Raw genomic sequence first — 27,508 nt, forward strand, 5'->3', positions numbered from 1 at the left:
ATATTAACAAATCATATCTTAGCGTTACAATTGCATTCAAAATTTATGAACGCGAAAAAATTAGTTATATTAAGAATCACAAACATCCATAATAATATGACATTATTTATTCTAAGTATGAGCTCATAGTTACTTTCCGTATTTCTTATTTATAAATTAATTATCATCACTTTAATTAACGATTTGTAGGGATAAGAAGATAAGAAGTTGATGGCATTAACCCTGCCTCATTTATCACTTCATCATAAACTCAAACTCAGTAGGAACAAAACTAAACCATTTAATCCCATTTTCTTCAGTGAACAACAAAAACGTGCCACTTAAACGCTGAATCGAGCCAAAAACGAAAGAGAAAAAGGGAGAAAAGAAGACTTAGATAGCTAACCCATATGGGTTATTGTCATGAGCTTGTGCAGTCACTACTGAAACACAGTGATTGGTTCCACAAATTATGAGCCAAAAGCAAAGAAAATGAAAATGCTAATGCCTTAACATATGGAATTGGACTACTCAAGAAGCGGATAAGTAGTGAGATCCGAAGGGTGGGCGTGGTGCATATTAGGATGGTTGGGGTGGAGCCGTAGTGCAAAAATGCGAGGGCCTCCGCCGCCTGAGTATCTCATCATTGAATCGTAGTCCCCTCCTACTCCTTCATCGTCTACCAACCCATAGTGTGGTTCTTCCCCTGTTGCAATGTCCTATACCAAATCACGTAAACAAATCTTCAACATAACATTAAATTAGATGAAGCTCTTAGAAGATAAGGACTACAAACTTACAAACTCCTGGAGAAGAGTCTTGTGAATTTCTCCAACACTCTTCAACTGCATACCAAAAAGTAGAGAATAAAACAACGCATTGTTTCTAAAAAGGACTCCAGTTCATTCCAATTTACCTTCTTCTTGTGCGTTTCAATCTGGTTTGATATCACCCGGTACTGTTCAACAGAGTTTCAAATCATTTCTTTTCTCATAACTATGCATTTTAAAGCATTCAATTTAGTCTATCGAACCTTGCGTTCCCTAATGATCCTCACAGCATTATCCATATCTTGTTCTAAACAACGCAGCTCTTCAAAGCTCAGATCATTCATATATTCCCCCATCCTCTGCCTATTAATTGATTCAGATCATCAAATAAATCCAAATCTGTTCCAAAAAATGTCGATTAATACCTAATTTGTCTGCGGAGATTTCGATTCACATCTTTGAGCTTCTTCAGATTCTCTTGCATTCTCTGCACAGAGCGAAATTAGTAAGACGCATACACGAATCACAAGATAAGAAAAAGAAGGGGAAATCAGAGACCTGGAAGTGAGAGATCCATAGATCGACGCCTAAAGTCTTCTGGTAGTGATCGAAAAGCTCCTTGGTCCTGGAAGAATCGAAATGAATTGAAAGAAAAGGAAGGAATTAGGGTTTGAGAGAGAGATACTTACGAGGTGGAAGGGCTGATATACTCATGGAGTTTTCCGGTACTCGAGAACATGATAATGGAGACTCTGGCATCGCAGAGCACGGTGAGCTCGTTGGCCTTTTTGAAGAGGCCGTTGCGTCGCTTCGAGTAGGTGACCTGCCTGTTGGTAGGATTCTCGATTCGCTTGATCTGGATCTTCCCTCGCGCCATGGATGTAACAATCGCTTAGGGTTTTGAAAGCAGGAGAGGATTGATGATAATAAGAGGAAGAAGAGGAAGAGGAAATGAATTGGGCAATGCCGGAAATGGAAAGAATGGGTACAATTGGGTGAAAGTGATTACAGGTTTTACGATAAACATCGTAATGTCTTTGTTTACTTTGTATGGGGAGTCGGGACCATTACTTTCCGTCTCTCTAAAAAACATTGCTTCAAATTCAAACATGTTCTTAATAATTTCATCCAATCCACCTCTCTGTTCGTTGAAATCCGTGAACAAACACACACCCAAGGTAACCTAAGCTAGCTCGGCTGTAACACGAGTAGTAGACCAATGCCTTTAACGTTGTTGAACTCCGAAGTAATGTCATTTCAAATAAATAAAAACGTCTTTCACGTCCAATCAAAACCCTCTCCCTTGAATTCCACGCCCAAAAAAAAACATAATAATAATAATAATAATAATAATAATAAAGCGTCAAATATGATATCTATAAAATATTAAATAGTGAAATAGACTTAAATATCATCCATCATACAAGCTATAATAAATGTTCCACTAAATATACTCAATAATCTCAATTTGGGTTCTCTGTACTCTGATTAGGATATTTGTTTGATGGGTTTTTGGCTCAGATTCAGTTGATGGTTTTGGAGGTTGGGGTTGTTTTAAGAGATGAATCCAAATGGTTGCTGGGGAGATTGTAAAGGGTGTCATCGTCCAGTAAGAGCACGTCGGAGTTAAGCAACGTAATGAGGAAGAGGAGGAGGGCGACGAGAACCGAAAGGGCAAGAAGAAGAAGCATTAGAAGGTTGGAAGGGAGAGTTTGGATGTGGCGATGGTATTCAACGGAGGCAAGAGCAAGCGCAGAGAGTGGAAAGGAGAAGGCCCACCACGCTATATTGAATCTCTTCATTGCTCTCCTGAATAGAAACGGTCTACAAGCTAGTGCCATGAATATAAACAGTGACAGAAAAAATAGCATTTTTGACGTCATATCAAAACCACCGTTTATTGATTCCCATGCCACGCTCGCCACGCTTGGCGCTGCTATGTGAAGAAAGAACACCGGCCGGAGCATGGACGGCAGCCGATTCGCGCCGGAGAATCGTTGATAAAGTGTCACGAACAACACCAAGTAATGAACGATGCCCAGTGAAAAAAAACACAGGGCGCTCTCTTTCCATCCCATTTTGGCCGCCGCCTGAGCGCCCACCAAATTTCCGATTACCGACAGCTGGCTTGTCGGATTCGCAACGATGCATAGGAACCGCCTTCCTTCGGTGAACCACTGCCCGTAGATTTTCACGTCCAGAATCACAACTGGGATTGCAAAAACCCACCACAAAATCTGTGGAGGATATGAATAAAAATATTTAACCAACAAAATTTTGGATTAACTTATAATTTAATTGTTTAAGAAATGTATTTTATAATAATAATAATAATAATAATAATAATTAATGAACTGAAATACGAACCATGTAGACAAAGTTTGGTGTGTCCAGAAAGGGCATGGATTGGAGCAAAAGGAACCAGGAAATCCAGGGGGCAAATAGGTAATTAACCCCAACGTGATGAAAAAATTCGCACTGAACCAACGGGAAGTGAAAGACGCATCTCAAGAGGTAAAGAAAAGAGAGAAGAAAAAGAATAAAGAAAGCGAGGGACCACAGAACAAGGAGAACCGTTCGATTAATCGGACCGTGGTTCTCTTCCGCCAGCATTGCCCATATCAAAGCTTGCCCGCTTATAGACATTCCGATCCGAAAATACCCCGCGTGGAATTTCCTTAGCATTGCCTCCAACGCCGGCGAAATAACCGGTGGTCTCCGCCCGCCGTCGTTCTTTTGTGCCTCCATTTCAGATGGAGATTCCATGGATCCGATTAACACAAATGAATCTTGACCGGAGATTTTTATTTCTTTTTTCATGGCATATTTCGTGTTTTTCTGAGTTGTAGTATTTCAATTAAGCCGCCTTTTTTTAGATTACCGACAGGTCCTCAACCGCCAAAATTTTATAAATAAATTAGGATGGGCCTCTGGGCCATGACAAGAATCGGGCTCATTACTCGTGGGAATAAGCCCACGAATTAATTGGGCCGGAAATTAATAATTGGGCCTTAAAAAAACACCATTATTATTTTTATTTATCTTTTTAATTAATTAGATAATACAATTATTATGAAAAGAAAAAAAAAAACAGGACGCGCTTATTACCCGGGAATTTTGCAAACACTTCCCGTTAGATTTGACCAACTAATCTCCATCCATACGCAATTGCTTGGTTTGAAAGTCACATGTCCAAGTTGCGCCGCTTAATCATTAATTAATCCCCAACAAAACATCTTTGATGTGCCTCCCAAAATGGAAATATAATAATAAATAAATAAACCTCTAAAACTATGCCTATTATTTTGTTTTTATTTCAATAACATATAATTTCAAGAAACAAATCCACCAAACATAGCTTTAAAATCAAATACAAACGCTTAATTTTTCTGGGTTTCTTCTTCCAAATAGAGTAGACCACATTTTTACAGTTACCTAGGTTTTGTGGATCTGGAATTACAGAATTCCACGTTGACGATCCTTGCTGACGTGGACAACAATTCACCCGAAGATTAAAAGAATAAAACAAGGCGCGTACTATTTATTTGGAGGAGTTGGTTAAAAAGACAATGTTAATTATGGGATGGAAAAGTATCTGCGGGTTTTCCGCAACAAGGACGGTCGGTTAAAGCTGATGTTGATACGTGGACAATCCTCCACCGTCCATTCTCCATGCAGAAATTCTTGAATCATCAACACTCGATAGGATTCATTGAACTGAATATTTCTACAGTAGTGAACTGCGTAGCGACACATTAAATCCCTCTCCCCTCTCTCTCACCTCCTCCTCTCTCTCTCTCTCTCTCTCTCTCTCTCTCTCTCTCTCTCTCTCTCTAAAAAACCCAACACAAAGAGAGACAGAGAGAGTGTTTTGTTTTAGTTGTCTTAAATGATCAGAGCGATCATCGATCTCAGTACTTAACACGACGGCGTTTTGCAGGCCACCTTCCAAATTCCACTCCATTATTGCATATCCAACAAATTAAATCGGTACCCTCTTTATCTTTCACTTTTGCCCTAGTTTTTCTTCTTTTTTTTTTTTTTTTACAATTTAACCAAAAACCCTAGAAAATTTGCAGGCCCTTTTGTATATATATGGCCGGAATTTGAGACGGTAAGGAACATTGGGTTGGTGAAATTATGACGGGGTTGTTATATTTAGGTGGTAAACAAGAGGATGATCAAGAACAAAGAGGAAGAGAGCAGCAATTGTTTTTGTACAATAGTAGAAACAACGAGGAGATCGACTCCAAGGGGTTGGAGATATGGCCACAATATGGGCAGCAGCATCAAGCGGTGGAGAATTACATTTCCTTTGGAGTGGGGCCGAGTAGGATGAACTTGATGATCAACGCCTCTGATCATGATTTTGCCATGATGAGACAAGGAGCTGCTACTGGCGGCGGTGGAGGTGGGATTAATTGCCAAGATTGTGGGAATCAAGCTAAGAAAGATTGTACCCATTTGAGATGTCGGACTTGTTGTAAGAGCCGAGGGTTTCACTGTCAAACCCATGTTAAGAGTACTTGGGTTCCGGCTGCCAAGCGTCGGGAACGACAACAACAACGACAACAACAACAATTTCGACCAGATCAGTTTGATCAAACCACTCCCAAACGCCATCGAGAAACTCAACCTTCTATTCCCCCTGCCGCGGTCACCTCAGGTTACTACTTTTAATTTCATATCATAGGTTAACTTTTTTAATGTTCAAATGTAATGACAATGGGAAACAATTTTTTTGATTGTGAATTAGGGTTAGAACTTGCACATTTTCCAGCTGAATTCAACTCCCCAGCTGTTTTCCGCTGTGTCAAAGTCAGTGCCATTGACAATGTAGAAGAGCAATTAGCATATCAAACAGCTGTGAACATTGGTGGCCATATGTTCAAAGGCATTCTCTACGACCACGGTCCCGAAACCAGCCAGAATTTAAGCACCGGTGGTGAGAGTTCATATAGCCACGGCGGGGATGACGACGGGCAAGGCTTGGATCTAGTGATCGGAGCGTCCAATAGCTTCGGGAGAGTTAACCCATCGGCCTCATTCGTGGAGTCTTCACTATATCCTATCCCGATCAACACGTTCACCCCCGGTATGCAAAATTTCCCTTCCTCAAGAACATAAACAATGTGTTCGAGCTGATTGCGTTCAATTCATAATAACGAATCCTTGATTCTATAATGTGTTGGATTAAGACATTAAGACATTGGAATGTATACCCAACTAAGGTAATTTTATTTGAATATAATCGACTTTTTAATATATATCTTAATTAGTTGAATAATTATGAAAATAGGTATATAAAGTAGAAAAAGGAGAATGTTTTGGATTTGAGTGCTGTTTGTGCGGCTGAAGCGGCGCTATAAAAAGGGAAAATAAATAATAAATAGGGAGAGAGAAGAGTTCAAATTTTGTGGGTGTGGAACTCGAAGTTGCTTTACGCAGTTTTATCGGCCAGGGTTGCCGGGGGAGAACCAAACAGGGCCAGTTAGCTTACGTATTGGGTCACCCTCTCCTAAAAAAAAAAAAAAAAAAATTTATTTTTAAATTTATTTTTGGAGGGGTTATAATAATTAGGTAATTAAAATATTATTATTTGTATTTCGAAAAATTTGTACGTGAGGTGACACAGAAAGTGATGGGGATTGGTGTTTAAATGCTTGTTTCTGAACTCTGCTGCCTGTGACACTGTGTTTGTGCACGTGCTAATTAATAAGCTGATATTAGAGCACGTGAAAAATAAAACAAAAGAAGAAGAAGAAGAAGCAGAGGGTTTATAAGGATCGAATGTGAAGTGTTGGGGGGGGGGGTTTGTGGGTTGTGGAGTCAAAAGCGGCGGCAGTTGCGGTGTGTTTTCTGCTTGTGAATTGTGAATTAGCTGTAGTGTATTGTGGCACAGTTTGTTGTTATTCCGCCGCTTGTCCCCTAAGCTTAGGCCTTCTGTTTTGTCCAATAATTCACCCAATAACCCACCAATTATTGAACCTCACTGTTTCGTAGTTACTCTCGGGTGCTGCCATTGAACTTTGCTGTCATGGTTTGTTGATTAATTAGATGTCGAGCTTCAGCTAACTGGGCCGCTCACACTGACATCCATGAAATGATGAGAAATAGGCCTCTTTGAGCTCCTTGATGGTATGAGAAATGGGCCGCTATGATGCTTTTTTCTCAAAGGACAAAGAAATGAATCTTTCTCCTTTTCCAAGTTCTTTCGGGCCGAAGTTTGTTCGTTTAGAACAAGAAAGGGACAGATTTTATCATAATATGCAATTCCTAAACATATAATAACTATACTAAAGAGAATGACCTTACCCATAATTAGTTAATGTGGGTGTGAGATACTGCTGATTCTACGTTGGTTGGAAATGGTAACGAAGCATGTGTGGAAATTTCTTTCTAGTAGACACGTTCTAAAACTGTGAGGCTGATGACGATACATAATGAGTCAAAATTGATAATATTTGTTAGCAGTGAGCTTTGGTTGTCACAAATGGACATTGGTGGTGTGCTAGAGAGAACGTTGGACTCCCAAAAGGAGTGGGAACAAAGTTTTTAAAATTGTGAGGCTGACAATTATACATAACTGGTCAAAGTAGACAATATTTGCGACGAGTTTGAGCTTATACAAATATTACTAAAGGCAACATGGGCAATGTGCCAGCAAGGACGTTGGGCCCCCAAGGGGGTGGAATATGAGATCTCTCATCGGTTGGAGAGGGGAATGAAGCACCTCTTAAAGTGTGGAAACCTCCCCCCCTAACACCTCATTTTAAAGCGTTGAGGGAAAGTCTGAAAATGGGAACTAAACACCCCTTTTAAAAGGGTGTGGAAACCTCCCCTAACAAATGCGTTTTAAAGCCTTGAGAGGAAGCACGAAGAGGGGAACGAAACACCCATTTTATAAAAGGGCTTGGAAACCTCCCATAACAACGATGCTTTAAAGCCTTGAGGGAAAGCCCAAAATGGCTCAAAGAGCACCATGTATGCTAGCGACAGCCTTGAACTGTTACAATGAGACTGACAAAGGGTACTTGTATCTCTTACTTGAGGATCCTATTGACATGACTAAGTTAAGAACAAGACTCTAATATCATGTTAGTAACCACGAACCTCTACGTCGAGCATAAGATTTCATATTTTTTTTTTCCAAAAAGAACTCATCCTGTTTTTTACTTGTAAAAGCATGATGTAGAGTTTGATTCATATCAGGTTCTTAATGAGAAGCAAGCTAAATGAACAAAATTGATGAGTATTACATTACAATACAATACTCACAAGGAAAGACTAAAATAAGTCCAAAAGAAGGAAACATACATAATTCAGTTACTAATCAATGTTTAGTGATGTAACCCACAAAAATAAAATGATTAAGAAAAAGTTAAGGGGATTGATGGGTGGAATAAGTTTATAATATCCCACGTCTTCCAAACAAAAGCTACAAAATAATCCCAAGTGGGTTTATGAGCAAGCCACTGAAAACTCAAAAACAGCCAACAAAATGAAGCTTCAAAGATCCAGCCAAAAAAAAAAAAAAAAAAGAAGAATTTGATGGAGTAGGGATGAACACATGGGCTCATGGCTTGTATGTAGAAGAGAGCATCAATGTCCGTTTCAATGGAGGAGATTGTGATTCTTGTTTTGAGTTGATATCTAATAATGAACTCATTTGACCATTATCCAATGATGAACTCAGTTGGCAGTTCATACAAACCTCACACTAAAATCAAACCATATGATTCTTTGGTTAAGAGAAAGGGATCCATACAGAGAACCTGAATGCGACCCATCAAAGCAACCACCAATTTTGTGATATCCCAACACCCTTCTCTTTGCAACTCATTTTGTTTCTAAGTTTTCCACAATAAACAATCAACTATGTTTGTAATGACCCAGATCCCCTTTCGGGTCCAGCATCCTCACTGGCACTCTTTCATTCCTCCAATCGATATGAGACCGCCCCCAAATTCACCTCTTCCAGGGTCCAGCATCCTTACTGGCACATCGCCTCATGTCTACCCCTTCGGAGAAGGACGAGAAAGCTGGCAAATTGTCCGGTGTCTGGCTCTAATACCATTTGTAACGACCCAGATCCACCGCTAGCAAATATTGTCTTCTTTAGACTTTTCCTTTTGGGCTCCCCTCAAGGCTTTAAAACGCGTCTGTTAGAGGGAGGTTTTCACACCCTTGTAAATCGTGTTTTGTTCTCCTCCCCAACCAATGTGGGACATCACAATGTTACAATTGCGAGATCCAAACCTTAATTGTAAAGGGAACAAAACATTCTTAGTAGAATAGTTAATTGTGAGATTCCACGTCCATCGACCAAAGCTCTCTTTTAACTTCAAAATTTGAAGACAATTGAAAAAACGAGTAGTTGACATGACGTCTTTTCCACTTTCATCTCTCTTTTCCCCTTCCAATCCTATATTTATACCTCCAATCTCTTCACAACAATACACCCAAGAACAACCCTCTTTTCTTCTTCTCCTCCTCCTTCTAAATCTCTTAATAATCACAACAACAATGGCCGATGGAAGCTCAGGCCCTTCTTCTTGGAGTAGAACAACGTGGTGCTCAATTCCCGAGAAGCTTCAACTGCATGGCGCCATGTTGGCCTTGCAATTTGGCTACGCCGGCTTCCACATTGTCTCAAGAGCAGCCCTTAATATGGGCATTACCAAACTCGTGTTCCTTGTTTACAGGAACATCATTGCCTTTCTCCTCCTCCTTCCCTTTGCATATTTCATTGAAAAGTACATTAATTCAAAAACCCTTTCACTAATCACATTATTTTATATCTTAAATTTCATTGCTTTCTTTTCTCCTTTTAATTAGGAAGGAGCGGCCTCCCTTTAATCTCAATTTTCTGCTCCAATTCTTCCTTCTTGCACTTGTTGGGTATGTCCAAAAAAAAAAAAAAAAAAAAAAAAAAAAAAAAAAAAAAAAAATCAAATCTTTAAGCGCCATTGATCTTTTTATATGCAATGCAGAATCACAGCGAACCAAGGGTTTTACTTGCTTGGTTTGGAGAACACGTCGCCGATACAAAACTCGGTACCGGCGATTACGTTCCTCATGGCGGCGTTGCTTCAGCAAGTCATCAATTTCAATGTCCTTTTTTTACACAAAATGTGGTAAAAATTTGGTTGATTATATTTAGATTGTTTCTATGATTGCAGATTAGAAGAAGTGAGACTAAATAGAAAAGATGGTGTGGCGAAAGTGATGGGAACAATATGCTGTGTTGCTGGGGCCACAGTGATCACTCTATACAAAGGTCCAACCATATACAGCCCAGGTCCTTCGCTACAAGCAGCCATAGCCGCCCCTCCCTTTTTTGGTTCTCTTGGGGATGCAAAGCCCAAGAATTGGACCATGGGATGTGTGTTTTTGATGGGGCATTGCCTCTCCTGGTCTGGATGGCTGGTCTTGCAAGCGCCCGTTTTGAAAGAATACCCGGCTCGTCTCTCTGTCACTTCGTACACTTGTTTGTTTGGGATAATTCAATTTGTGATCCTCGCTCCCATTGCTGAGAGGGATGCTTCGGCTTGGCTGTTCAGCTCCAGTGGCGAAATCTTCAGCGTGTTATATGCCGTAGGTCAATTGTAAAAGTTCTCTATTTATAATATAATAAATAGAAAGAGGTTATGTGTAATAGAAGACAAATATCTATTATTTACCTATAATAAAATATCAAAATGATATATATATATATCTGCAGGGAGTGGTAGCTTCTAGGATAGCTTTTGCTGTGCAGATATGGTGCATTGACAGAGGTGGCCCTGTCTTCGTCGCTGTTTATCAACCTGTTCAGACATTGGTTGTCGCAATCATGGCTTCCTTTGCCTTAGGCGAAGAGTTCTACTTGGGAGGGTACGTAGGCTCCCTCGAACTTTGATTAATTAGGAATCATGACTCTTCACAATTGTATGATATTGTCCACTTTAAGCATAAATTCACGTGGGCTTATTTTGAATGTTCCCCAAAGGTCTTATACCAATGAAGGCGTATTCATTATTATTTATGAACCCATGATCAACCCCTTAATTAGCTGACGTGAAACTCCTCTCTTAACAATCCTCGACATGTTGAGATATCACCACTTTGTATACTTTATTAAAAAGGCAGGAGCATGCATGATTGTTGTTAATAATGTGATGGTGATGCACAGGATCATCGGGGCGGCGTTGATCATCACGGGCTTATACTTGGTTCTATGGGGCAAAAACGAAGAGAGAAAGCTTGCTGTTGAGAAGACTGCCATCCTTGACCGCATCAAGCCCTCCGTTACTGAGCCACTTCTCATCAATTCGTCCAACGACAACGTTTGACTTTGACTGCCCATAATGTTTCAAAACGAGCTTGTGTGTGTATTAAGATTTTGTCTTTCATATTTCTTCGAATTTTCTCTCTCATGTTCTTTGTGTTCTAAATAGTCGAGTTCTAGATCGTTTAATCGACTCTTATAGTTTTTGTGTTCTAAATCGAGATGTAGTGCGATCCTAACGAAAGAGGTTTGTTTTTAACAAAAAAATGTCAGCTTTGAGTGTGAAGGAAGGTATAGTTTTACTTAACTTTAGAGTTGTTAGGGAAAAAGGGTAAAAGGAGAGACAGAAAAAGGAACAGGCGGCCGTGCTCTCCTCAACTGTTCCTGTCTCTCTAGTGGAAATGTCGTTCTGAGAAAGTAAGGAAAAAGAAATCCAACGCATCGTATAGAATAATTATATAACATATATATATATATATATATATATATATATATATATAATAGCTGCAAAAGCCCCTTTGTTTTATGAATAAAATAACAGTACATGGGCCGCCACTTTGGATGACATTGATTTTTGGGCCCAGTTCTGGTGGTCTCTGGCAATGAAAGTTTCGGCCCAGAGCCCAACAGTATTGGACCACCTTAATTTATGGTAAATTAATTACAAGTAAATGCTATAATTACGTTGATTAGACTCTAATCAATGTGATATCCTATGGGAAAGAGAACGAAACATCCTTATCCTTCTTATCCTTATACAATCAATGTGATATCCATATTGCCAATAAGAACGAAACACTCTTTTATAAGGGTGACGAAACTTTTCTCTAGTTGACGCGTCTTAAAGCCTAGAAAGGACAATATACGCTCAAAATCATGGCGATTGCACGCAAGAAGAGATACCTATTCATTTATTGCATAAGTTCTCCGGCCACCTAACAAAATAGGATGAAATCAAACTCTAAAGCCTAGAGAGAATAAATTTTTCCCTAGCCGATGCGTCTTAAAGCCTCTTAAAGCCTAGAGAAGACAATATCAGATCAAAACCTAAAGAGGACCATATCAGATCAAAATCATGGCAATTGCACATGATAAAAGATGCCTATTCATCAGATCAAAATCATGGCATCAGATCAAAATCATGGCAATTGCACATGATAAAAGATACCCATTCATTTATCGCATAAGCAGGATGAAATCAAACTCTACCGGAATTGTTGGTTGTTGGTTGGAGAATTGTTGGTTGTTGGTTGGAGACATTCTGGCATGCCATTCTAGTTGTTGGATGAATACGACTCTCCACAATGTATAATATTGTCCACTTTGCTTTGCTTTGGACTTCCCTAAAAGATGTGGGACTTTCATCATCCAACGCTAGTAATTGATTGGATATCTTGGGTATCGCACGCATGTAGGACTCAAAATATAACACAACACATCTCTTGAAACAAACCAAGATACCAAAAAATGCAACATAACTTGAAACCACCATTAAAAGCAGCAGGCAGTAGCAGCTCAACAATATCCAACTTGGGTGGGCTTTAGCTGTCTCTCACAATATCTATCGTCTTTGTCCTACAAATCCAACATCAACACAAGCCACGTATCACAACAAAACAGCCAACAAATGATCAACATATAATGTATGAACTCACCAAACCACTTGACATTTGGTAGCCTACGCGTGAATTAATAACAATTTCAACTCAGCATTGAATAGAAGAATACCCTAAATTTACGGACACATTAAAAGCCTTTCCATTTTATTTCATATGCATGCACCTTACTAACAACCAAAAATAACCCTTTGAATAAAAACAGCCAAATGAAAACCTTTTTTTTATTTTTTTTAATCATCTCTAGAGTAGTATATACATACATACATACATACATACATACATACATACATACATACATGCCCACAATAACCTAATAATCACTAACCCAATGTTTTAATTATATGTATACACACGCACTCAAACACTGCATGTGTTTATATATAAATTATTTATAAAAAGCAAGGTGTATATATATATATATATATATATATTTTTTTTTTTTTACACACACATATGATTATCTACGTATAATATTGAATCGCATCACATGCACCACTGCATAGCGTCCCGGCCTCCCACCCCATCGAAATAAAACCCTTCATCATCACCAATCATAGGAAAATCCAAAGACATCACCGCCTCTCTCCATATCGACTCATCAAAATTCACATCCTCACTTCCCCACAGCCCTCCGACTGGCTCCATCTCCGCCACCGGTGGAGAGGCCGACGGCATTGCAACGGTGGGCGCAGATTGTTGAGGCTCTGACGCAGTTTGAGGGAGGTTGAGCTTAGCATCAGACCCATAGAGCTTACGAGCGGCAGCATCGTAAGCCACGGCAGCTTCATGGGCGGTGTCGAACGTGCCGAGCCAGAGTCGAGCGCGGCGATTTGGCTCGCGAATTTCAGCGACCCATTTGCCCCAAGTCCGCTGGCGAACGCCTTTGAATGTGCATGAGGCGTTGTCGGGTCCGCCTTTGCCTCTCATGCAGCCCTTGCGGGAGCTGGCTTGAGCGACGTTGGTGGTGGGTTTTCTGGGCTTTGTTTCCATTGTTGTTATTGTTGAAGGTGAGACATATGAAAGACATAGAATAACGCAAATAATGGTCTAAGAGGTTTGAGCCAGAAAGTGAATATATATATAGAAAAGGGAAGGGAGAGACGTGGGCAGATATGCGGGAAGTCCACTACCTGGGGATGACGAATCGGTGGGATCGTGGCACCAATTGGACGCTGTGGTGCTCTCTCAATCATACACTTGGCTTCTTCCTTTGCTTAATTTCATACACTAAGCCCCAACAACAATATCCAACTTCTTCTTTTTCTCTTCTTCTTTCTCTACAACTCTTCAAACGACAATTAGGGTTACGTTGAATCTTATGATTCTTTGGGGTTTTGTGTCTTTTTTTCTTGTTTATAGTGTGTTTTAATTCTTTGTATTTTGCATAAAATTAATTAATGAGTTTGGTGTCCTTACTTGAAATGGACTCTTTTTCAAGTTCAATCTGAAATGAATTAGTGATTTTTTTTTTCAGACTATTATGGTTTGTTGGTATTTATATAATATAATATAACTTGAAGGACTAAAATGCAGTGTTAGATTGAATGGCACGATGACCTATATGGGTCACGACCTCATGTATTTATAGATGCGTATAATGAAGATTACATTCCAAATCTATGATTTGGTAACAAACCATAAAATCATAGATTTGGTAACAAACCCTTCAAATCATAAACTAGTAAATCTTAGACTATTTTAGTATATACAGTTATGATCTATTTTAGGTTTAACACCCCCCCTCAATCTGGACGATGTACTACTAAGTTCAGATTGCGCCTAAAATAGCTAAAAGAAGGAGCTGGCAGTGGCTTTGTCATGATATCGGCGAGCTGATCCTTGGAAGATATGAGTCGAACATCAAGCTGACGAGTCGATACTCGTTCACGAACGAAGTGATAATCAACCTCAACATGCTTCGTCCGTCGATGAAAGATTGGATTGGCGGATAGGTAGGTGGCACCAATGTTGTCACACCATAGGCTAGGCGCTCGCGCTTGCGAGATCCCGAGCTCACGCAAGAGAACTTGGATCCAAATTAATTCGGCAGTGGCATCAGCAACCGCCTTATATTCGGCTTCCGTACTAGAACGAGAAACTGTCGATTGTTTCCTCGAACTCCAAGAGATAAGATTGCCACCAAAGAAGATCACATAGCCTCCAGTGCTTCGACGATCATCAGGATTCCCAGCCCAATCAGCATCTGAAAAGGCACTCAACAAATCAGTGCTGGACTTTGTAAGACACAAACCCATATCAATAGTGTCATGTAGATAACGGAGAATTCGTTTGACTGCCGCCCAATGTATAGAAGTCGGAGAGGACATGAACTGACACACTCTGTTGACACAGAAGGATATATCAGGACGTGTCAGAGACAAATATTGGAGAGCACCAACGACACTTCGATAGCGAGTAGTATCCTCAGGTGAGAGCTTTTCACCACCATTCAATAACAACTTCTCACTGGGAAGCATAGGTGTGGGCACACCTTTGGAGGTGAGCATATTGGTTCTGGCTAATAAATCTCGAATGTATTTATGTTGTGTCAGAATAAGTCCACTAGAAGTATGGCGGACCTCAATCCCAAGAAAATAACTCAAAATACCAAGATCCTTGACGGCAAAATCATCCTGAAGCTGTGTAAGAAGTTTCTCAGTAGCCGTAGAAGATGAGCTGATGATAATAATATCATCAACGTAGATGAGAATATACATCTGAATGCCCGTTTTGTTAAAAATAAAAAGAGAGACATCAGCCTTTGAAGGTGTAAAATCCAGCTGTAATAGTTTGGAGCTAAGGCGAGAAAACCAGGCACGCGGAGCTTGTTTAAGGCCATAAAGCGACTTATCCAGCTTGCAGAGATAACCAGGGTGTTGAGAATCCACAAATCCAGGGGGCTGCTTCATATAAACATCTTCATTAAGAAGGCCATGAAGAAAAGCATTTTGAATATCAATCTGCCGAATAGCCCAACCACGAGAAATAGCAAGAGATAATAAGAGCCGAATGGTAGTGGGCTTAACAACTGGACTAAAGGTATCATCATAATCGACGCCATACTGCTGTTTAAAACCTTTAGCAACCAGGCGTGCTTTGTAGCGATCAATAGAGCCATCTGGCTTTTGTTTGAGTTTGAAAACCCATTTGCAATCAATAACGTTAAGACCAGCACGAGGAGGAACTAAGAGCCAAGGTTTATTTTTTAAACTCCTCGCCATGTCTTCTTCCTCCTCTCCATCCACCATCTCCAACACCGTCTCAACTACCATGGCGACTTTTGGCCTTAAACAATATCCAATCCCTCTACACCATGTTGTCACAATTCGTCTAACCAAAAACAACTTCATCATATGGCGTGCCCAGCTCCTCCCCTACCTACGGAGTACGAAGCTTATGGGCTACCTCGATGGCACCAATGTTGCACCTGCCAAGCTGATCCCTTCCTCAACTGCTGCTGGTGCTGAGCTGGTCTCTAATCCGGCCTATAATCAGTGGTATGATCAGGATCAACAAGTCCTTAGCGGCCTTCTCTCCTCCATGTCTGAGGAGATTCTTCATGATGTGGTTGCCGCTACTACGTCCAAGGAGGCGTGGGATACCCTGCAGCGGATGTTTTCATCGTCAACTCGTGCTCGCACTACTCAGATTCGTGTTGAGCTTGCCACGTCCAAGAAACGAGATCAATCTGCTGCAAATTATTTTTGCAAGATCAAAGGGCTAGCCACCGAGCTGGCCGCCGCCGGCTCTGCCTTGCAGGATGATGATGTGATCGCGTATCTTCTCGCTGGTCTTGGCCCTGACTATGATCCCTTCGTCACCTCAATGACTACCAAGAGTGAAGCCCTCACCCTTGATGATGTGTTTGCACATCTAATGACGTATGAAGCTCGCCAACTACAACACCAGGCTGAACTTCAGTTAAATCTTGGATCTTCTGCCAATTATGCTAGTCGTGGTGGTCAGCAGAAGAATCGTGGGCGTAGGGATCGCGGTCGTGGTCGTTCTCAAGGTTAGTACTGCTATTACCCAAATGCAAGGTGCACAAATCAGGGGCATTATGCGTCGACTGCATGATTGGGGAAGAATTAGGTGAGGCTCTCTTGAATGGAAAAACATTTTCATCAAATATGACATCTCTAGACATATAGACACGACCAGAATCGGTGTCAAGACACTTATACCCTTTATGTGAAGAACTGTAGCCTAGAAAGACACATTCCTTTGATCGAAAAGAGAGCTTTTGTTTGTTATAAGGACGAAGATGAGGCCAACAGGCACACCCAAAAATTTTTAATAAGGAGTAATTTGGTGGGGTATGAAAAAGAAGCTCTAAGGGGCATTTTTTATCGATGACACGAGTAGGAAGACGATTGATGAGATATGTGGCTGTAAGAAACGCGTCGTCCCAAAATTTAATAGGTACATGAGCATGAGCTAGAAGGGCTAGGCCAGTTTCAACAATATGACGATGCTTGCGTTCAGCAGACCCATTTTGTTGATGTGTGTGAGGGCACGAAACACGATGACCAATTCCAAGGGAACGAAAAAATGTGTTATGAATTTTCTGATATTCCCCACCCCAATCAGATTGAACCCACTTGATTTTAGTATCTAGGAGGCGCTCAACATGAGCTTGGAATTGCAAAAATATACGAGGAGCTTCTGTACGATCATGCATCAAATAGATCCACGAAAATTTACTGAAATCATCAATGAAACTAATATAATATTTAAAACCCCCAACAGATGGAGGTGCAGGGCCCCAAACATCCGAAAAAATAAGTTCCAAAGGTGACGAAGACCTATGGGAAAAACTAGTATATGGTAATCGATGACTCTTTGCTAACTGACACGCATTACAAACTGACAAAGATGACTCACTAGCACACGAAATATTATTTAGACGCAAAATGGATTTTATTACTTGAGATGAAGGATGTCCAAGACGAGCATGCCATTGGGCGTGAGTAGTAGATCTGCTCACCAAGGCGTGCTTGAGATTATCGACATCGGATGGCTTAATAGGATAAAGACCAGATTCACACCTCCCATTTAGGAGACTTTTCCTCGACTGTCGATCCTTTATAGAAAAATGCCAAGGATGGAATTCAAAAAATACGTCATTATCACGAGAAAATTTATGAACAGAAAGAAGATGTTTGGAAATTTCAGGCACATGCAAAATATTACGCAACGCAAGAGGACGAGTAGCAGTATTAATTAGAGAATGACCAGTATGCAAAACACGCAAACCTGCTCCATTGCCGACTTGAACTTGTTCACCTCCATGATAACGTTCACGCACAGCGAGACGATCCAGGTCACTGGTGATATGGTCCGTAGCGCCTGTGTCGCTGTACCAATTTGGGTCAATCTTGTAAGAGGAAGTAGCCGCCAGTGCCGTAGGAGGAGCAGAAGAAGGTTCATCTTGATAGGACTCATCCATCCTATGCCAGCAGCGGATAGCAGTATGCCCCACTTTGCCGCAGATCTGGCAGGAAGGACGAGCAGAAGGGCCACGACGATCACCAGCAGGACGAGAGGGTGCATAACCTTGAGAACGACCACGACCGCGATCCCTACGCCCACGATTCTTCTGCTGACCACCACGACTAGCATAATTGGCAGAAGATCCAAGATTTAACTGAAGTTCAGCCTGGTGTTGTAGTTGGCGAGCTTCATACGTCATTAGATGTGCAAACACATCATCAAGGGTGAGGGCTTCACTCTTGGTAGTCATTGAGGTGACGAAGGGATCATAGTCAGGGCCAAGACCAGCGAGAAGATACGCGATCACATCATCATCCTGCAAGGCAGAGCCGGCGGCGGCCAGCTCGGTGGCTAGCCCTTTGATCTTGCAAAAATAATTTGCAGCAGATTGATCTCGTTTCTTGGACGTGGCAAGCTCAACACGAATCTGAGTAGTGCGAGCACGAGTTGACGATGAAAACATCCGCTGCAGGGTATCCCACGCCTCCTTGGACGTAGTAGCGGCAACCACATCATGAAGAATCTCCTCAGACATGGAGGAGAGAAGGCCGCTAAGGACTTGTTGATCCTGATCATACCACTGATTATAGGCCGGATTAGAGACCAGCTCAGCACCAGCAGCAGTTGAGGAAGGGATCAGCTTGGCAGGTGCAACATTGGTGCCATCGAGGTAGCCCATAAGCTTCGTACTCCGTAGGTAGGGGAGGAGCTGGGCACGCCATATGATGAAGTTGTTTTTGGTTAGACGAATTGTGACAACATGGTGTAGAGGGATTGGATATTGTTTAAGACCAGCACGAGGAGGAACTAAGTGCCATGTCTTATTTTTTTGAAGTGCCTGAAATTCATCATTCATTGCCTGACGCCAGAGGGGATGCTCCATAGCAGTAATATGTGAAGTAGGTTCAGAGGCAGAAGACCGAGCTACAAGATATGTTACTGTTCCATCTGTACGCACCTTGGGTTTTTTGATATTGTGCTTCAATCGAGTACCATACGGATGAGTAGTAGGTGCAGGATCCACATTTGAGGGGACGGCCGTATCAGCCGTTGCGAGGGGAGCAACCGATGCTACAGCAGTTGGTTGACCAACGGCCGAGGATTCGACCGGGCATTGCGCAATATCATCTGCTGGCGGAGAAGCCGATGCCTCAATCATTGGCGGAACAACCAACGCCGATTCGAATGGCAGCGACGCGGAGGATTGTTGCGGCAATTCCGAAGCTGATGTAGACACCAAATTTTCTGCATCCAAAGAGTTAGTAGGCCCAGACATATGCATGTGATCATTCTCCAAATTAGTACTGCTATTACCCAAATGCAAGGTGCACAAATCAGGGGCATTATGCGTCGACTGCATGATTGGGGAAGAATTAGGTGAGGCTCTCTTGAATGGAAAAACATTTTCATCAAATATGACATCTCTAGACATATAGACACGACCAGAATCGGTGTCAAGACACTTATACCCTTTATGTGAAGAACTGTAGCCTAGAAAGACACATTCCTTTGATCGAAAAGAGAGCTTTTGTTTGTTATAAGGACGAAGATGAGGCCAACAGGCACACCCAAAAATTTTTAATAAGGAGTAATTTGGTGGGGTATGAAAAAGAAGCTCTAAGGGGCATTTTTTATCGATGACACGAGTAGGAAGACGATTGATGAGATATGTGGCTGTAAGAAACGCGTCGTCCCAAAATTTAATAGGTACATGAGCATAAGCTCTCATGGCTTTGCTTTGGGCTTCCCAAAAGGCCTCATACCAATGGAGTTAGCATTCCTCACTTATAAACCCATGATCATTCCCTAAATTAGTCGATGTGGGACTTCCATCATCCAACACCTCCCCTCGAACAAAGTGCGCCTCCCCTTAATCGAGGCTCGACTCCTTTGGAGTCTTAGTCATTTTTGACTGCCTTCGAGGAGGGGCTTGACTCCTTTTCTTTAGGAGTTCTTTGTTCGATATTTGAGGATTTGAGGATTTACCAATTTATTGGCACGACTAAGTTTAGGGCATGGCTCTGATACCATGTTAGATTGAATGGCACGATGACTTATATGGGTCACGACCTCATGTATTTATAGATGCGTATAATGAAGATTACATTCCAAATCTATGATTTGGTAACAAACCATAAAATCATAGATTTGGTAACAAACCCTTCAAATCATAAACTAGTAAATCTTAGACTATTTTAGTATATACAGTTATGATCTATTTTAGGTTTAACATGCAGAACTTCATCTTTACCTCATGTATTAATTGTTTTGAATTAAAATTTGAAGGCTTTGTTCAAAGGACTAAAATTCAATTGACTGATTGGTTTTTTCTCCGGTGGGGGAGGGGTTTTGGATAATAAGGCAGAGAATAAGATCGAGTCAAAGGTTGAATTGATAAGACGACGTGGCGTCCATAGGAAGAGAATGTGGGGCCCATGGTGATAGGGATTTTGGCAACCGGATTTTATCTCTTAATCCGATTTTGTCGCCACTTTCGGGGATCTTCACACGTGTGGAAGGCGTTAAGCTGCTCTCTACATATCCTCCACCTAAATTATTTCGTGGAATTTTTTTTCTATTTTTTTTTTTTTTTTTTTTTAAAAAAAAGCAGAATACAATTCTCAAAGACGTTTGGTGGATCCAATTTTATTTTATTTTATTTGGATGACCAATTGTTTGTTTGGTGTCAAATAAAAATAATTTTTTTAACAAAAATTAATTTTAAAACGTTTTTAAAGCAAACAAATTTTCTTAATGCTTGAATTAACGCTGGCCAAATCATTCAACCCGACCTCTTCTCTCATCTTATTATCTTGGTTCTCAATTGACATGACTCTTATGTCTTGATGTCATCCCAAGTCACATGATGTGTAATCGGCCATCACAGCTAACTCGGTCATCCCATCAACAACAAACTCACGTGTCGTTTATAACATCAAAACATCCCGAACATTCATCCATCAAAATTCTATTGAGGCATTGACCCTCTCATTGTCTATGTCATGTCATTTATGGATATCGTAAGATAGGTTCATCGTGATTCCATCTGAAGAGAAAAAAAAAAAAAAAAAAAAAAAAAATTCTACCTACTACGGGCAGAACCGAACCACATCTCCTATTAACTTACTTCAAAAAATGCCATTTTCCAGCAGGTTGCATGACAGAAGGGGCGGCATGGCACAAACGGCGACCATGTCTCCCACATATAAAGTAATGTGCTAAGATGGGATCAAACATGAGCTTATAGCAGTAGAAAATTAGTTGAAGTCCCGGCCAGTGTGTACTTAAAACTCAGAGCAGTGGATCATTCATAATCTTAGAAGGTCCAGCACTTTCTTACTTACAAATTAGACAGTCCAATAAATGAGAACTCCATCGACTCATTTGATGATGCAGAAGGCTTTTCTTAAACTGATAAACGAAGCTGGGATTTGATGGCATCGCAAAACACAACAAAGCAGAGTTCTTCCCAGGTTCCTCCTTGTCAAAACCGGACTGTGACTATGAGACACAATAATGCGAGCCAATATCTCACAATTGTAAGCTTTGAAAAATGAAAGAAGATAAGAGTAAAAAAGAGCACGCAGCAAAACTAGAGACAGCATGTACAAGTACAATCACAATACATTAGAGACAGCATGCACTTTTGCTCAGGGGACCAGATGACTGTTTATGGCCTACATGGCACCTAAAGCACATGAAGAGAGGATCGAACTTCCATACCACACCCCAACCATAAGTAGCAGCGAGATCTGAAGCTGGATGCATCTCGTTAACTCCTTGAATTAGCTTTTCAGAAAATCCCTCAAGGAAAATGGTGATGGCCCATCCTGCAAATCCAGAGATATCAACAACTATGTAAACGTTTAGTTACCAACATGTCTCTTAACATGGATGTGTATTGAGTAATCATCTTTTATAAAACATCTAGTAATTGAAACAAGCAGCAAGTAATAATCATGACTTCAGATGACCATTTTCTATACTCATAACCTAAAAGGAACCAATTCAAAATTTCAGAAATAATTCAAAGCTTCAACAAGCCAGCACATATAATTTAGAACGAGCAGATTACCTTGCCCAGCTCTTGGCTTAAGGACTGTCTAACTACAGTCGCCTGCTTTATCAGCCTTTCCATTGCTGTATAGCTCGGCAAGTTTGCATGTGCTGGTATCAACCAAGACAACAGGAATAAGGAGTTGATCACACAAAATATAGAGTTCAGATTTAAAATCTGTACGCATGGAAGAAACTCCCTTATAGTATTACGGGAAATGTAAAATAAAGTCATGAAAAGAAAATTGGAACAAACCAAGAATTTCTCGATTTAGATTTTCTGCTACTCTTTGCCGGTAATCCATGCTAAGCAGATGAAACATTGGAGACTTCTCTGGTTCTTCATAAGCAAGGAGGGCCATGGAATCCTACAATGACATAAGGATCAGTATTTGGAGCTATTCAACATATATATGTAAGCTGGTTCAGCCTGATGAACAAAGGAATGAAAGAAAGAAAAAAAAAAAGACAATAAAATGACAGAAAATATGGTGGACATTCTAGGTCAGGGTTACGCACTTCAAGTTTTTCCACATATTTATGCAACTTGCCAAAAGGGGCAAGCTTGACCTGAGCAAATTCCAGGGCCTCTGTGCTGCCATGTAAACGAACAAAAATGAGTATCAAAGTTATCAGCTCTTATAAGACCAACCCCGCTGACCATCAGGAACTGAGTATTAAGGTTAACGTATAAAATAACAATGATGGTGGAACGCTCACCATTTTCTAGAACAAACAAGTTCAACAAAATGAAGGCTCAAAAGATCAAAATGCAGGCCCTCATTCTTCTCGAGTAAACCATGTGCTACCTCTTCTGTTAACTCAATGGCCTTAAGTGCATTCCCTTCTACTGCAAAATCATAAATTCCTGAAAACACAAAAAGTTGCCTTCAGATTGAAAAAATTTAGATCAAATTTTGAGGAAATATAAAAGCAGATTTAGTGTACACAAACACATTTAAATCAACACTAAGCTCAAAGATTATTACTTTTAAATGCACATCATTCAGATTGTTTGAGAGAATTCAGTATCCAGGCTGAATTGTCTAGCAGTGAATTTGTTCCTAAACTCAAGGGTCACTTAAGACATTGGAAGAAATAGATTGTTATTCCTTACTACAGATTTCTAAAATAAGCCATCACAGCTCACACCAGAAGAGTCTACCTATAAACAGGTAAACGACTAAACCCATATCATTCAGATTGTTAATGGGAGGGGATCAGGCAATCGGATGTACACTTTATATTGAGCAAGAGAGGGAAATTTCACCAACGTTTTCTTTTCTCCATGCCAACAAGACAATCAGTCTGCTGTTTAAGCCCAGTAGAGGCAGTGAACGACTCTGCAGTTTCTTTATAACAATTATGAACAAGATACGACAAAACAATGTTCTGAACATCACCGTCGTTGATAGCCTGTCATGAAATGTCAAAAGAATGAAACTCTTAGAATCTACAACAGGTAAACGATTTAACAAGAATCAAACTGGGGAAAACTAATGCAGTAACCAATATTAATATCAATTTCTTATCCACCTAAGAGGGTGATCGCACAAGGAAAAGGGGAATTCGAAGTTAAATATTATTCTTCACCCGAAAAAACCCGACATGGAAACTTCTCACATAGAAGCAACCAACCTTGTGCCGTCTGAGCTCAATAGCACACTTCCCACCATATAATCAAGTTATCAACACATTACTAAAGCGTTGGGCACTAGTATAACCTCATCATTCCCCCAGACCAGCATCCAATTGACTATAATAGAAGCTTTCCTAAGTAAGCAGAAATGAAAGTAAAAATGTATTTTCGATATCAAGAGAAACAAAAACATGAGGAACAGCTAGGGTCCAACTAAAACTTCACAGATTGACCAAGAGAAAGAGAGAAAGTAATTGAGCAATGGCGACTAAACAGAACAAAAATAAGAAAGTAAGCAGTGAAGTTCGATAAATATCGTCATCAGAGATTGAGAGGAAACGAAACTAACGATGTGGTCGTAGTGACGAGGATCGACGTCCATGATTATCCGTCGGCCGGAGAGAAATGAAGCAGTTGAATGATTGAAAGGCTAAGTTAACAGAGCGGTGGCGCAGGAGAGGACAAAGATTTGTGAGTCGCCTTTGCGATGTGGAGAAAAATGTTTCATGGAGCTCGATCTCCCGAATCGCCCTCTTCGTCTTGGACTTGCGCGGTACGAAAATGAAAATGATCCGACTCTGTATCGGAAATTTTTTCAACCCGAAATTCAGTTTTTTTACCGCACGTTTTGTCCACGCGCTTCGGGAAAAACTACCGGATAAGACTGGAAGTTACGGCGTCAACCAATTACTTTTGTTTTTAATTTTACCTTTGACCAATTTACTTTCACGAGAATTTAATCTCTATAATTTTTCTTTAAGAAAATAATTGAACATTAAAAAACTAAATGTCAAAACACATTGTATTGGACAAAATCTATCAGTTGGATCCTTTTTTGCTCGGTTTTTATTACCAAATGTGTTCCTTTTCATTCCTTTCTGTAATGGAGAGAGTTGCATATAGTGTTAAAACAGTAGAAATTGATCAACTTTAGCAAGTTATATGATAGGTTTACAAGTAAATGTTCAATTCTTTTGGGAAATAAATGAAAACCTCGACCTCATTTCCATCGTTCTAGTCATAACTATCCTACTTTATTCATTGGTTAAACTACATCATGTCTATTGAGGTCACAGAAATCCGACAATTTTTTAGAGTACCTTCAGAAACATATTCGCTTAGAGGAATAGATCTAGTAGAGACAATGTGGGGCATGTAGCTCAAAGGATTAGTGTACGTTGATACGAACCACGTGACTAAGTTCTCACGGGATTAGAGATGGACCAGGCCCATCAATAAACTAGAACATAAATAAACTTAAGGGCAGGTTTGAATATCCATTTCAAAAACTCTTAAGCTGCAACTGCAGCAAGATAGAGGAAGAATTGCACAAGGCAATACAGTATAGTACATACAAGAATTTCAGACATTGTTCAACTTAAGCAAGAACTTGAAAAGAGGGAGAGGCAGAGTTTTCCACAACTTAGAATTGACGCCTGGCTTGCCCAAGTGAGCTCATTTACAGGCTCCCAGGTCCCCCCATTATAGAGAAATGCTAATTATTCACATCTCAGTGCATTTTTATGGCTCACCTTGTAGGATCTTTAATACCAGAATACAGTTAAACGAGAATAAAATCTGAAACTCCAAGCATCAAGAACTCAAGCAAAGCAGGACACAAAACAGTGATGAAACTAGAAACGGATAAATTTTGATCTGATAGAAACATGATAAATTATCAACTCTTGGTTGATGTTTTCTTGCTTGAAGCTTCATATTTGGTCATAACCAAAAATGAACACAACAGACCACACGATGAAGAAAACAATAGACATTCAGACATTCAGCTACCAAACCAAACAGACTCATCCCTGTTCTTGACCTCCATAAATAAGAATATACTTCAATCAAATGCCAAATTCAAGTTCTTTATGAACTTGCTTGAAAAAATATGTTTGCTATGTAAATAAACTTATAGAACAATACCCCCATCATCACAAAACAGACCATACAAGAAATTTGACCATCCAACATTCCAACACAAAGCAATATTTCACTCCACCCTGACATTACCCAACAAAAGAAGGCTAATTTAGCTATCAGAAGCATAATAAATCCTTCCATACAGTCAAAGAATAACATCTGAATCTGATCTTAGTGGGAAGATTTTGAGATGTTTAGCTTTGAGAGCCATAGACCTATCAATAAACATCCAAGTGAACGCTTCAAAAGAAGGAAAGCCAAGAACTCAAATAGTTCACCTGAACCCTTCAGATCATGTGCAATTTCTATATCAAATATGTAAGCATTGGTACACCAGATGAAGCGAATTCAATTATATATCAAAATTTACAGCTTTAACAACATCCGTCCTTTGTATAAAATACGTGTAAAGGCAAGCAAAATTAAGCATTAGTACCTTCAACTTGCTTCCTTCTACTTCAACAATATAGCTTCATCTCGTTCCAGTTTCCACAGACATTTCTCAGAGACTTGCTTTTTAACTGTTGGACGGGAACACATCCTTGACAGCAGAAGCGGCAGTCAAGTAATTAAGAGTGTTTCTCAATGTCTCCTTCTCCCTTTTCAACCTCGCCGCCGTATCCTCCAATTCGAGCAACGCCTGCTGCTCTCTCGGCGCACCTTCGAAAGTACTTCCGACGAAGAACGAGAAAGGAGTTGGGAATAAATTCCTTCTCAAATCCTGAACCTCTTTCTCCGGCTTCCCACTCAGCCGGTTCGACAATCGAATCACATCCTTCATATACGATTCCACCTCGTTCGCCAAGGCATCCAAATCCTCTTCTCCACTGCCGGACGGGCGGTCCTCGAGCCACGTAACTTCGGCGACGAGGTACGGTTTGGTCCGAACAAGATTAGTAACTCTGAACCGCTCTTGCCCCTTACAGATAAGGAAGAATCGATCGTCAACGAGTCGCTCATGTTTGACAACCTCACCAACGCATCCAACATCCGTCGTTCCAGAAACGGCATCCGTATAAATAACTCCGAATCGAAGATCGGTTTGGAGCAGAGTGTGCATCATCATCCGGTAGCGAAACTCAAAGATCTGCAAAGGAAGAATAGCTCCAGGGAAGAGAACAAGAGGAAGAGGAAATAGCGGAAGCTCGACGACATCATCAGATTTCGGAGAGCCAGTGTGATGTTTTTCCGGGAAAGACGAAGCAGAACACTTGAGCGTATTGAACTTATGGCGGCGGTGGCGCAGGGCTACAGCCGGAGAAAAGAATCTAGGGCTGGAGCTTAAGGTAGAGGAAATGGTATTGGGGTTTAAAATGGGTTTATGGGATAGAGACGAAGAAGAAGAAGAAGAAGAAGAAGAAGAAGAAGAACACGAAGAAGAGGGAATGAGCTGAAGAAGAGCCATTGAATTTGAAGTGCTGCCAGTGCTCAAGTGTTTCAGATAGACAACCAAATGGTTTCCTTGCTTGTACGGATACTCTGTTCTGCGCTCTCTGCCTCACAAAAATCAAAATCCTTCAGAAAATTAAAATATATTACTTAATTTCCATCCCTCCCTTTCGCTCTCCAATGATCCAATGATCCAATCAACAAAAATCTGGTAGTTTTAAGGTGAGGCCAAATCGAATTGAGATTGTGGATAATATAGAGCGAGAGAGAGAGAGAGAGAGACTAGAGAGAGAAAATTCTTCAGAAAATGTGGATTCAGATTCTTCCGCATACCCGAAACCCTTCTAATCCGCTCTAACAATACCATTTT

The 27,508-nt window shown here is 40.5% G+C and overlaps 7 protein-coding genes and 2 non-coding genes across 10 annotated transcripts; 3 read left to right on the top strand and 6 right to left on the bottom strand.

The window, feature by feature from the left end:
* Positions 1-358: 358 nt before the first annotated feature.
* LOC111789424 (agamous-like MADS-box protein AP3) lies at positions 359-1,759 on the bottom strand. The gene is made up of 7 exons (XM_023670193.2): positions 1,439-1,759; positions 1,308-1,374; positions 1,175-1,236; positions 1,013-1,112; positions 896-937; positions 780-824; positions 359-698 (listed from the first exon to the last, which is right to left on the bottom strand). Exons 1-7 carry the CDS (start codon positions 1,624-1,626, stop codon positions 507-509), a joined length of 696 nt encoding a protein of 231 aa, XP_023525961.1. The 5' UTR covers positions 1,627-1,759; the 3' UTR covers positions 359-506.
* Positions 1,760-2,118: 359 nt separating this feature from the next.
* Positions 2,119-3,592, bottom strand: LOC111787573 (S-type anion channel SLAH4-like). Its single transcript, XM_023667587.2, has 2 exons — positions 3,117-3,592; positions 2,119-2,986 (listed from the first exon to the last, which is right to left on the bottom strand). Exons 1-2 carry the CDS (start codon positions 3,567-3,569, stop codon positions 2,273-2,275), a joined length of 1,167 nt encoding a protein of 388 aa, XP_023523355.2. The 5' UTR covers positions 3,570-3,592; the 3' UTR covers positions 2,119-2,272.
* Positions 3,593-4,516: 924 nt separating this feature from the next.
* On the top strand, positions 4,517-6,013 carry LOC111789073 (protein SHORT INTERNODES). The gene is made up of 3 exons (XM_023669713.2): positions 4,517-4,739; positions 4,829-5,415; positions 5,506-6,013. The coding sequence occupies exons 2-3, from the start codon at positions 4,890-4,892 to the stop codon at positions 5,874-5,876; spliced, it is 897 nt and encodes a 298-aa protein (XP_023525481.2). The 5' UTR covers positions 4,517-4,739; positions 4,829-4,889; the 3' UTR covers positions 5,877-6,013.
* A 3,127-nt stretch (positions 6,014-9,140) lies between these two features.
* Positions 9,141-11,351, top strand: LOC147793343 (protein WALLS ARE THIN 1-like). Its single transcript, XM_087121679.1, has 6 exons — positions 9,141-9,505; positions 9,588-9,650; positions 9,743-9,844; positions 9,932-10,346; positions 10,474-10,625; positions 10,924-11,351. The coding sequence occupies exons 1-6, from the start codon at positions 9,276-9,278 to the stop codon at positions 11,081-11,083; spliced, it is 1,122 nt and encodes a 373-aa protein (XP_086977805.1). The 5' UTR covers positions 9,141-9,275; the 3' UTR covers positions 11,084-11,351.
* Positions 11,352-12,833: 1,482 nt separating this feature from the next.
* Positions 12,834-13,697, bottom strand: LOC111789132 (Integrase-type DNA-binding superfamily protein). Its single transcript, XM_023669786.2, has one exon. It carries the CDS (start codon positions 13,626-13,628, stop codon positions 13,122-13,124), a length of 507 nt encoding a protein of 168 aa, XP_023525554.2. The 5' UTR covers positions 13,629-13,697; the 3' UTR covers positions 12,834-13,121.
* Positions 13,698-16,388: 2,691 nt separating this feature from the next.
* LOC147793344 (small nucleolar RNA Z247) lies at positions 16,389-16,528 on the top strand. The gene has a single exon (XR_015420158.1). It is a non-coding gene; the product is annotated as a small nucleolar RNA Z247 (small nucleolar RNA).
* Positions 16,529-18,316: 1,788 nt separating this feature from the next.
* LOC147793345 (small nucleolar RNA Z247) lies at positions 18,317-18,456 on the bottom strand. The gene has a single exon (XR_015420159.1). It is a non-coding gene; the product is annotated as a small nucleolar RNA Z247 (small nucleolar RNA).
* A 2,956-nt stretch (positions 18,457-21,412) lies between these two features.
* LOC111788789 (uncharacterized) lies at positions 21,413-24,407 on the bottom strand. The gene is made up of 7 exons (XM_023669291.2): positions 24,176-24,407; positions 23,462-23,603; positions 22,908-23,055; positions 22,707-22,782; positions 22,444-22,555; positions 22,207-22,298; positions 21,413-21,961 (listed from the first exon to the last, which is right to left on the bottom strand). The coding sequence occupies exons 1-7, from the start codon at positions 24,206-24,208 to the stop codon at positions 21,917-21,919; spliced, it is 648 nt and encodes a 215-aa protein (XP_023525059.1). The 5' UTR covers positions 24,209-24,407; the 3' UTR covers positions 21,413-21,916.
* LOC111788788 (uncharacterized) lies at positions 23,465-27,449 on the bottom strand. Of its 2 annotated transcripts, none has more exons than XM_087121583.1 (2): positions 26,186-27,449; positions 23,465-23,603 (listed from the first exon to the last, which is right to left on the bottom strand). In XM_087121583.1, exon 1 carries the CDS (start codon positions 27,152-27,154, stop codon positions 26,267-26,269), a length of 888 nt encoding a protein of 295 aa, XP_086977709.1. In that variant the 5' UTR covers positions 27,155-27,449; the 3' UTR covers positions 23,465-23,603; positions 26,186-26,266. The 2 variants fall into 2 exon arrangements, with proteins under 2 accessions (XP_086977709.1, XP_023525057.2); XM_023669289.2 differs by lacking the exon at positions 23,465-23,603 and adding an exon at positions 25,179-25,964.
* Positions 27,450-27,508: the final 59 nt, after the last annotated feature.

This window comes from Cucurbita pepo, chromosome 2 (assembly GCF_057944985.1).
Source record: "Cucurbita pepo subsp. pepo isolate OVF chromosome 2, ASM5794498v1, whole genome shotgun sequence".
In the NCBI taxonomy this organism is placed as follows: Eukaryota; Viridiplantae; Streptophyta; class Magnoliopsida; order Cucurbitales; family Cucurbitaceae; genus Cucurbita; species Cucurbita pepo.

What these genes read in the sequence shown, in the direction of transcription:
- LOC111789424 (XM_023670193.2), bottom strand. Translation starts at nt 1,626, where the DNA reads ATGGCGCGAGGGAAGATCCAGATCAAGCGAATCGAGAATCCTACCAAC. An exon ending in TATATCAGCCCTTCCACCTC is followed by an intron (nt 1,375 to 1,438) that starts GTAAGTATCTCT and finishes CGATTCTTCCAG; the next exon opens with GACCAAGGAGCTTTTCGATC. An exon ending in GGATCATTAGGGAACGCAAG is followed by an intron (nt 938 to 1,012) that starts GTTCGATAGACT and finishes TCTGTTGAACAG; the next exon opens with TACCGGGTGATATCAAACCA.
- LOC111787573 (XM_023667587.2), bottom strand. Translation starts at nt 3,569, where the DNA reads ATGAAAAAAGAAATAAAAATCTCCGGTCAAGATTCATTTGTGTTAATC. An exon ending in CACCAAACTTTGTCTACATG is followed by an intron (nt 2,987 to 3,116) that starts GTTCGTATTTCA and finishes TATCCTCCACAG; the next exon opens with ATTTTGTGGTGGGTTTTTGC.
- LOC111789073 (XM_023669713.2), top strand. Translation starts at nt 4,890, where the DNA reads ATGACGGGGTTGTTATATTTAGGTGGTAAACAAGAGGATGATCAAGAA. An exon ending in CCCTGCCGCGGTCACCTCAG is followed by an intron (nt 5,416 to 5,505) that starts GTTACTACTTTT and finishes ATTGTGAATTAG; the next exon opens with GGTTAGAACTTGCACATTTT.
- LOC147793343 (XM_087121679.1), top strand. Translation starts at nt 9,276, where the DNA reads ATGGCCGATGGAAGCTCAGGCCCTTCTTCTTGGAGTAGAACAACGTGG. An exon ending in TTTGCATATTTCATTGAAAA is followed by an intron (nt 9,506 to 9,587) that starts GTACATTAATTC and finishes CCTTTTAATTAG; the next exon opens with GAAGGAGCGGCCTCCCTTTA. An exon ending in TCTTCAGCGTGTTATATGCC is followed by an intron (nt 10,347 to 10,473) that starts GTAGGTCAATTG and finishes ATATATCTGCAG; the next exon opens with GGAGTGGTAGCTTCTAGGAT.
- LOC111789132 (XM_023669786.2), bottom strand. Translation starts at nt 13,628, where the DNA reads ATGGAAACAAAGCCCAGAAAACCCACCACCAACGTCGCTCAAGCCAGC.
- LOC111788789 (XM_023669291.2), bottom strand. Translation starts at nt 24,208, where the DNA reads ATGGACGTCGATCCTCGTCACTACGACCACATC. An exon ending in TGGCATGGAGAAAAGAAAAC is followed by an intron (nt 23,056 to 23,461) that starts GTTGGTGAAATT and finishes TTGTGTTTTCAG; the next exon opens with GAATTTATGATTTTGCAGTA. An exon ending in CTTGTTTGTTCTAGAAAATG is followed by an intron (nt 22,783 to 22,907) that starts GTGAGCGTTCCA and finishes TTTACATGGCAG; the next exon opens with CACAGAGGCCCTGGAATTTG.
- LOC111788788 (XM_087121583.1), bottom strand. Translation starts at nt 27,154, where the DNA reads ATGGCTCTTCTTCAGCTCATTCCCTCTTCTTCGTGTTCTTCTTCTTCT.